The sequence below is a fragment of the Berghia stephanieae genome, chromosome 6 (assembly GCF_034508935.2).
Source record: "Berghia stephanieae isolate SIO BIC M18660-M18661 chromosome 6, UCSD_Bste_1.3, whole genome shotgun sequence".
Lineage (NCBI taxonomy): Eukaryota > Metazoa > Mollusca > Gastropoda > Nudibranchia > Aeolidiidae > Berghia > Berghia stephanieae.
The window spans coordinates 46,187,773-46,197,772 of record NC_088365.1 but is presented as its reverse complement, the minus strand read 5'-3'; the positions used below and the strand labels follow the sequence as shown (position 1 = coordinate 46,197,772).

At 37.3% G+C, this 10,000-nt stretch overlaps 1 protein-coding gene across 1 annotated transcript in view; it reads right to left on the bottom strand.

The window, feature by feature from the left end:
• Positions 1–10,000, bottom strand: part of LOC144975129 (mitogen-activated protein kinase 14-like) — a 47,017-nt gene that overhangs the window by 7,785 nt on the left and 29,232 nt on the right. The window contains exons 2-5 of the mRNA XM_078918902.1: positions 5,582–5,779; positions 2,289–2,400; positions 1,951–1,980; positions 1,198–1,245 (exon numbers count right to left, since the gene is read on the bottom strand). Of these exons, the coding sequence (XP_078775028.1) occupies positions 1,198–1,245; positions 1,951–1,980; positions 2,289–2,400; positions 5,582–5,779 (388 nt within the window). The remainder of the gene's footprint in view (positions 1–1,197; positions 1,246–1,950; positions 1,981–2,288; positions 2,401–5,581; positions 5,780–10,000) is intronic.

Here is a 10,000-nt window from a genome sequence, read left to right as displayed (position 1 = left end):
GGTGACAGAATGTGAGTAAAGAGCCTTTTCCAAGGACTCAACTATGCGCCGAGCGCGAGGCTCGAACCCAGGACCTTCCGATCCGAAAGCGAGTGTCATTCCACTAGACCGCAATATCAATCAGACTATAAACGTTCAAGGTTACACATGGTTTTTTAGAGTTTTTTTTTTTTTTGGTGGGCTTTGAATGTTGGTATGCGTTATAACCGGCTGGCAGATGCTGTGAGTTTTTTACCTAAACACATAGCACCCATAAAAGCATTGGTCTTACACATGAAATAATTTTTTAAAGTAGTCTTTCAGAGCCATTAGGTTCATGGAGCCGGAGTTTATCCCATTTTCTATAGCGTGAAACGGACAATAGCAATTGCTCGCTATCCCTTGGATATGACGCTAGTCTATCGCATAACATATTATAGAGACAATGCTTTTACATATGAATTGATTTTTTAAAAGAAGTCCCTCAGAGCCAATAATTAGGCTTATGGAGCCGGAGTTTATCCCGGTTTTTATAGTGTGAAATAGACATCGCAATCGCTTGCTATCCTTTGGATAGGACGTTCGCATCTCTAACAGACCTAGCTAACCAATCACTGCTGGGTGGACAGGGGGATCAGTAAAAAATATCCACTTCTTCCGGGATCTATCTCGGCCCCTTTTCATGTGAAATGCTCTTCCAATTGAGCTATCGGTGCTACCAGTTGAACACATTTTATTTTTATAATAATATATACTTTACTCATCCAAAACAAATGGAAATTCGTTTATAGACGTGGCATGCATAAAAATGTATAAACACAAAGTTGAGAATCTATGGCGACAATGTATACATATATAATATATGCAAATGTCCAAACATGTAAAAATATACAATCAAGAACCAATAGCAACACTTTATATATTAATTTGATAAATACTCTTCAACAGTCGTAACGTCACTTCCTTCCTAATGACGCATGGTAATGATTTTCTTTGTTTAAAACCAAGATGGCCGCCGTTGCCGGGCGGCGTGACATCAACTTGTGAGTGTATATTTAAAAGATAGTATTTAATTTAAATGACAGTTGTGCGTTAAAAATTCGAACACCATGTGGCAAAAATGAATTAAGGTGACGTGTTGTCTTTGTTTTTATAGATATTTATGTATTTATTTATTTATATATATAACTTATCATTGACTTTGGCTGAAAGCCTCACCTTTAACTCCACATTCTGATTGACACCTATGTTGTTGGGCTTGAGGTCCTGAAAATAAAAGACACTTTATCAGTTAAATCGCAAACACAATCTCTCTCTCTGTCTCTCTCTCTCTCTCTCTCTCTCTCTCTCTCTCTCTCTCTCTCTCTCTCTCTCTATCTATCTATCTATCTATCTATCTATCTATCTATCTTTCTCTCTCATCTCGTCTCACTTTTATATACTCTCTTCTTTCTTCTCCCACCTCTTCTCTCTCCTCTCTCTCTCTCTCTCTCTCTCTCTCTCTCTCTCTCTCTCTCTCTCTCTCTCTCTCTTTCATCCTCCTCCTCCTTATTCTTCGTCTTGTTCTTCTTCTTCTCTATCTCCCCCTCTCTCTCTCTCTCTCTCTCTCTCTCTCTCTCTTTTTTTTTTTTTTCTCCTCCTCCTCCTCCTCCTCCTCCTCCTCTTCTTCTTCTTCTTCTTCTTCTTCTTCTTCTTCTTCTTCTTCTTCTTCTTCTTCTTCTTCTTCTTCTTCTTCTTCTTCTTCTTCTTCTTCTTCTTCTCTTCTTCTACAACTTCTACTACTACTACTACTACTACTACTACTACTACTACTACTACTACATACTACTACTACTACTACTACCACTACTACTACTACTACACTACTACTACTACTACTACTACTACTACTACTACTACTACTACTACTACTACTACTACTACAACTTCTCAATTACTTTTATTGGCATATACAATGAAACGATCCCTTACCCTGTGAATAATCCCAGCTGAATGAATGCACTGGCGACGAAAAACAAGAATCAATTAGTGAATTGATCTATAAAAGGACAACATCAACGATGATGAAAATAATAATAATAATAATAATAATAATAATAATAATAATAATAATAATAATAATAATAATAAAATAATAATAATAATAATAATAATATTAATAATAAAAATAATAATAATAATCAACACGAAGAACTCCTACGGACTACTCGTACTTTTAATTCACTTTTAAGCTTCATATTCACACATTATATCACAGAACCCGCTTATAAAACGATTGGTTACTATTAATTACTATTACCCCACCTCACCTTGAGACCCCGTAGAATCTGGTAGAGAAGAAACTGTATCTGTTCGTCTTCTAGAGTCTGACATTTGAGGACCCCTTGGAGATCAGCATCCATCAGAGGAGTCACCAAGTACCTGGAATTGAGAGTATGCGGTTAGACTAAGGGAGTTAATTTTTTGACATTTTACACGTTTTAGTCCCTTGATTGAAGCATAGATTTCCTCAAAATGGCGACCAATCCTTTTAAAACAATGACACTGTATCGAAAAAAAGCTACAAAGAAAGATATTGAATGCGTGAAAGACATTGATCCATTTCGACATAAAATCGAAAAACTGACAAAGACTTATCAACTATCTATCTACTCATCATCTATCTATCTATCTATCTATCTAATCTATCTATCTATCTATCTATCTATCTAATCTATCTATATCTATCTATCTATCTATCTACTACTATCTCTATCTATCTATCTATCTATCTATCTATCTATCTATCTACATCTATCTATCTATCTATCTATCTATCTATCTATCTATCTATCTATCTATCTACTATCTATATCTATCTATCTATCTATCTATCTATCTATCTATCTATCTATCTATCTATCTATCTATCTATCTATCTATCTATCTATCTATCTATCTATCTATCTATCTATCTATCTATCTATCTATCTATCTATCTATCTATCTATCTATCTATCTATCTATCATCTATCTATCTATCTATCTATCTACTATCTATCTATCTATCTATCTATCTATCTATCTATCTATCTATCTATCTATCTATCTATCTATCTATCTATCTATTATCCATATTATCTATCTATTCTATCTATCTACATTATCTATTATCTAAATCTATCTATCATATTGTGACACATTGTCCATTATTGTTGATTGTTTTTCTATCAACAGTTAATTAATTATATAAAGTCCACTGTCCCTCTTAAAGTCCAGAATTGCAACGTATTGTGCGGATTGATGACAAACATGACATGAATTGAATTGTAGATCAAACGATGCACATAAAATTTATGTGTATATACAGGTCTTTTAATAAACCAGAGCTAGGGGGGAATTAATTTTGGGCTCGGTTCTATAACACCAATATGTCGTTGTAATGGACAATTATTTTGCCTTGGTTTGAGAGTATATTATTTATATTATTTTCATTTCAACAATGAGACCGTTAACAATTTGGACTATCAGACCTGCAAATAAGCACACGTCGGAACAAACCCTTATAATATATAGCAATACCTGGACAAGGAAGTAAGTAGTAGATAGATACCGTGACCAGTTTTATGGCAAAATGCGACACAACCACTTTCTATGCCATTATATAACCGTTGTTATTATTGATACAACTTGTACCATATTCTTCAGTGTGCACACAGTTCAACGGATTTCATGTCTAATTCAACGTCTACGCGTCTTCTTTTCTTTTTTGTCCTTCAGAGCCATTAGGTCCATAGAGACGGAGCACATCCCTGTTTCTATAGCGTGCAACAGACAATAATAATCACCTGCTCCCTTAGATTAGGACGCAAAGTACATTCCGCCAGATCTATAAGACCCAGCTACCCAACCACTGCTGGGTAGACAGCGGAGTCAGAAAGGAAATCTCCGACTTCACTCGGGTTTGATCTCTGTCCCTTTGCTTGTGAAGGGAGTGCTCTACCAACTTAAAATTAGACTAGAGCTTAATTTCAACTTAACCCGTTATCTGCCGTACACTTGAAAAACAAGATTTTAAAATTTGGCCAAAAAACTCATCCTTCAAATATTGATCGATTTAAACGACCCTCATCTTGGCATAAACTCTCAAACCTGGGACTATATAACAGACCTCGTGAGGTCCAAGGTTTGAGAGTTTTTTGCCAAGATGAGGGTCATTTAAATTGATCGATATTTGAAGGACGAGTTTTCTGGCCAAATTCTGCAATACGTATTTTTTCCAGATTATGGCTGTTACCTGGTTAATAATTATTGTGATTTAATTCACTCTATAGAGATCAAAGGCAGAAATATTTTTGCATTTTACGTCATTTAAATAAATCACAACCAAAGGTGAGCGGGGGCTGGGCGGGGGGGGGGGGGGGGGGGGGGGGGGGGGGGGGGGGGGGGGGGGGGGGGGGGGGATCACAATTTTAGGAGGAGAAGGAGGAAGGGTATAAATAACGGGACATGGGTAAGCTTACAGAAAATTATACAATATGTTGCACACGGAACTAGATTTGAATCGTGGTGAGGTGGAATATGCTTCATAAACTTGTATAAAAATTTCTGTTTATTGAATTTTACGCCATTTTAATATAACACTATCATAGGTGAGCTGGAAAGGGGAGAGAGAGAGAGAGAGAGAGAGAGAGAGAGAGAGAGAGAGAGAGAGAGAGAGAGAGAGAGAGAGAGAGGAGATCACAATTCTAAGACTAGGAAGGGTAATGAGATCTCTAAAGAATAATTTTTTGAAATGTCCCATTGAAGCTTTTATAGAACCTGAAAATACAAAAATGGTTCACGCTGAATAATATTATGCTAAAGATACTATGCGCTTGGCTAAGAAGCTCACAACATTGCCATCCGGAAGTATAACGGACCAACAACACACGAAACTATGTGTAACCTTGAACGATTATAGTCTGGTTAAAACAGTTTAGAAGCAATAACAAAGACCTGAGTGACGTCAACTTCATACTATCTATATAAAAGCCCTATGTTTCTAAGGGTCATTGGTTAATCAAAATTTTAAGGAAAACATAGAAAAAAAACATTGCGCTGTGACCTAAATGCACTCATTTGGAGTTTTGGTTACCGAATGCAATGGGGACGATCCATATTATTTCTTCACGTGCTCAGTCATTGGTCACATTGCAAAATGTGCTCAAATTGTCCTAGAGACATAATAAAAAGTGTTGACAGTGTCAGAAATATCCAACATCACAATATAGGTCATTTTGTTCAGCTTGACTTTTGGGTATGTTTACAACTTTCATAAACAAATCGTTTTAATTATTTTTTAAAATTGAGCTTTTTATCGTGTAATATCCACTTAACGTACTCAAAGCGCTTTACAAAGGGTCCCTGACCAACAGCATCACGTAACATGTAGAACGAGACATTATGACGCCTGTTAGGCGATAATATTACAATTTTTTCCGACAGAGATAACGCTGTTGACGGCCAGGCACTCATAATACACCTGAGTACGGCGAGAGAATGTGAGTAAAGAGTCTTCTCCAAGGACTCAACGATGCGCCGAGCGAGGCTCGAACACAGGACCTCCGATCCACAAGACCACATAGCCCGCATTTTAGTAGCATTTTGAGTCATAAAAACCTGCAAATAAGCGTACGTGACAGAACTCACATTTTCATGATCGAAGTGTTTCAGCATCAGAATTTCTCTGTACGTCCTTTTGGCAAAAATCTCGGACTGGAACGGTCTGGCCATTTTCTTGAGGGCCACTCTGGTCTTGCTGACTTCGTCATCACAGGCACTAGAGAATAAACAAAAAAAGAAGTAGAAAGTTGTTTAAAGGTTTAAGATTTAGATCTTGAAATCTTGAAGTCCAGGGTTTTTTAAGAATAAAATCCCCGAGCTTCGATTCAAAGCGACGTGCACGTTTTGGTAGGTCTGACAACCGAACGCAATTATGGATTGATTTAACATTGTTGTGATGGACAATATTTTGCTTTGCTTTAAGAGTATTTTCCATCACAACAACAATAAGCCCATAAAATTTTCTGGGTTATCAGACCTGCAGATAAACATACGTTGATTTAAAGATAAGAGAAATTACCTGCACTAGGATGTTCAGGGTTTTCCCAATGTATCTAATTTTAATTGTAGTAACATTTTGACGACGGCAAACCAAAAAGCTTATATTATATATAGTTTATATATATGTAATCTTTTTGCGACAAACCAAAAGGCGAGAGGGAGGGGTGGGGTGGGGGGGGGGGGGGCGAATATATAAAGAGGGTAAAGAACGAATTAAATAGATACAGTCAAAGAAGAGAGCTGGAAAAGGAAAGTGTGTAAGCGTGTATGTCAATGTCGTGGGGAAAGGGGGGAAGAGGGTGTGTTGAGTGGTAAAGAGTTAGAGAGAGAGAGAGAGAGAGAGAGAGAGAGAGAGAGAGAGAGAGAGAGAGAGAGAGAGACAGGGAAAGAGGGGGGGGGGATAAAAAGAAGGAGAGTACTGGAGAAATATGCGAGAAAGATGGGGAAAGAAACAGTGGGTAGAGAGAGGCAGTAAGAGAAAGAGAGAAGGGGGGAAATGTGTATGTTTGTGAATGTGAAAGACTGAGAGTGAGATAGTTAGATAGATAGTTAGATAGATAGATAGATAGATTCGCTCTCTCTCTCTCTCTCTCTCTCTCTCTCTCTCTCTCTCTCTCTCTCTATTTGTTTATTTCTTTCTACCTATTTATCTCTCTCCGTGTGTTCATTCATCTATTCATATGTGTATGAGCCACATTAGTTACACGACAATATAATAAGTGTCAACTTTAAAGTTCACGATGACATCTGAATCTGATTTTCCATTGTCTCTACTACAAAGAGAAATCATTGCACTGCCGTAGTTTAGAAAAAAAAAAAAAACAATATTTAAAAATTTGGCCAGAAAACTGGCCAATATGAATATGGGTTTTTTTTTTCTCCAGAGTACGGCTGTACAGAGGACAAGAGGTACCTACGTAGTAATTTCACATTGCGACCATTTAACATAATACGTAGGTAGACGCGACTCTCTCTTCTCCATCCACTCAAATGGGTCAAGTGGGGACAAAGAACAACCCTTTATCTTGCCATATTCTAACACATCTTTTTTTAAAAAATATTTTGGATAAAAAACGTCCACTTCAAAAATTCATTGGCCACATTATGATGACTCCCGCCAGCCGGTCCGACTAATTGGATTCAATAGTCTAATGTCACGTCGCCCAGCAATGGCGACCATCGTGGTTCTAAACAAAGAAAATCGGTACCTTTTATTCTTCATGCTGGCTAGAACTTTTCATGTCTTGTGATCAGAATGTGTAAAAGTCAAAACATGATCAGATTTATAATGGGTTTTTTTTCCTCTGGATACGCTTTTATGCTCGTCGGAGAAATATTTCATAAGGGCGTCCGCCATTGTTCTGATAGTTTAGAGCCGGTTACTAAGTTGCCATGCGTCATTACGAGGGAAGTGACGTTACGACTGTTGAAGCGTATTGCCGTCTGGAGGTCATCTAAAGCATTCTCAAGCCATCCGGAGGCCCTCAGACCTGTACGAAACTTTCCAGAAATCGTCCCCTTCCGAAAGCTCCTCGTTCTGCACCGGACGGCAATTAGTAGGACCCCCCGCCAGCATGTGAAAAAAATCTTAAATTTAAGCCATTTAAAAATAATTATATTTTTGAGAAGTTGACGGTTATTTAGAAGCTCAAGTTTTTAAAATTATCCATTACTTTATTTACATCGAACAATATTTGAAATTAAAGTTTTCTAACCAAAATATAAAATAGGCGTTTCGTCAATGGCAGTACCTGGTATTGTTTTGAGGTGAAAAACAAATTATTTTTATAAAAAACTCTACTGGCAGGTCAATAATAATAAGTAACAAAGTGGTGTTCGTCACGTGACCGACCATGTATTACTAAAAGGAATTCCTTTCTAAAATATACAGTATACGCGCATGCGCATTATGTCAGTTGACCGGAATTTTTTTTAATCGGTTAATGTGACATTTAATAATGTTTGTTTTTTTAATACCCTAACTAATCATGTATATAATAATACACCAACTAGTCGACGTGTACATATACAGGTCTGACAGTCCAACCCAATTATGGGCCTAGTTTAACGTTGTTGTATTGGACAATACTTTGAGCCATTTTTGTTTTTTTTTAGATTTCATTACAACAATGAGCCCATAATGGTAGATACTTTTAAACTGAGATAATGAATTGGGTTTGTTGTGAATGAAATTTATTGTATTCAAGTATCGTAACTTGTATCGTCCACCTGATGTAGTATCGTTCACAACTTCATCTAGCGTCTGTTCTACTGGCTACCTTGTTGCGAGTCATTCTGTATCCAACCGTCATCCTGTACACATGTGTCTTATGTTATGTTGTTTAACCCTCTCCTTACCAACAATAGGAAAATCGTCACGTTACGATACAAACCAACATTTTTCTTATTCAAATTTCTCTTGTACATCATAAAATTTAAAGAAAACGAACAGTGTGTTGTAGAGCATGTTTTACTAAAGAAATTATGTATGGCAAGAACTTACTGCTATTGTGTTTGAGTGATAAAAAATCTATTTTTCTGTTAGTTGGGTACGAAGTTTTGGGAAAAATCCTGAAAATGGCTGGTAAGGAGAGGGTTAATAAAGGTTCTTTACTGTAACAATTTGGTTTGTTGATTCTTGGAATAATACGTCTTATCAAATAATGATCTAAGAACACAACAGGGTTATCAGATAAGCACACGTCTCTACTATCTAGTGCATTTGTCGCACACTTCCGTCCACTATGCACACTGTACTTTGCAATTAGTGAGCGTGGCCAGTAGTTACCGGATGGGAGGAAATTATCGCAAAAGTCAGGTCTAGGCTTTGAAGCTTTGGATAAGGAAAGTTATACACATTACTTTAAGCCACACAACTCAAGCGTAAATGAGTACCAGAAATGTAGACGGTGAAAAATAATATTACAAAAATGCTAGAGATTTTAAAATAATAAACAAACAAACATACAAAAAGTGCCTATAAGGCAGCAGCCTCTTATGGTTTTCCCTACACATACGCAAAGTCCGGTCCGCATTCGTGTACCGTCGCGAACCCGCCTGGTAGCATCGTCACAACACACCATTCGACTAGATGCTCTGTCGTTTCGGGTTCTTGCCCACATAAGGGCGAATTATTGTACTGAGTGACAAAAAAAATAAAGGTTTCGTGCGACGTGCACTTATTTGCAGGTCCCATAACCCAATTCCTAATGGGTTCATTGTTGTAATGGAAATCTTTAAAAAATGACGCAAAATTATTATCCATTACATAAATTTAAACTAGGCCCATAAGTGGGTCAGGATGTCAGACCTGCATATATGTGCACGTCAGTTTCATGTTATATCTTGCTTCTTAAGAGACATAAAGGGCATTTAATGTGAATCTTGAACCGTTTTGACGGTAATCGCGTTATTATTTCGAGTACCGAGTACCGATGGACACGACATCCTTCTAGCTCAAATGCCACATCCGAATAAGATGGCTGATAGTCAAGTATGTATATTATTAGGCTGCCTCTATTCTCAAACCCCCCCCCCCCCCCCCCCGGGCCGATTGGATTACCGAAAAAAACGTCGCCGGCTTTTTGCGATTTGGATTTGATTGATTTTTTTTTTTTTCGTGCAACTTGTGACAAGAAACTTAACAAATTACTGAATTACAACCTTTGGATTAAACATACAACAATTGTGGACTACTATTATGAAGACTAGCATCCGGGGGTAAGAATAGTCACTTCGATATTATTATTATTATTATTAGTCCCATACGTCATCATTGCCTTATTAAGCACCACCCACTTACCTCCCCTGACACCAGAGACAACAAATGTCAAGAGAGGATTTACTCATAAATCCAAGTAGGATAGGGACGACCTTGAGGCTGGAGGAGGCTGCAGGTCATTGAATAGATAGTTCGAAGTTGACATCACTCAGGCCT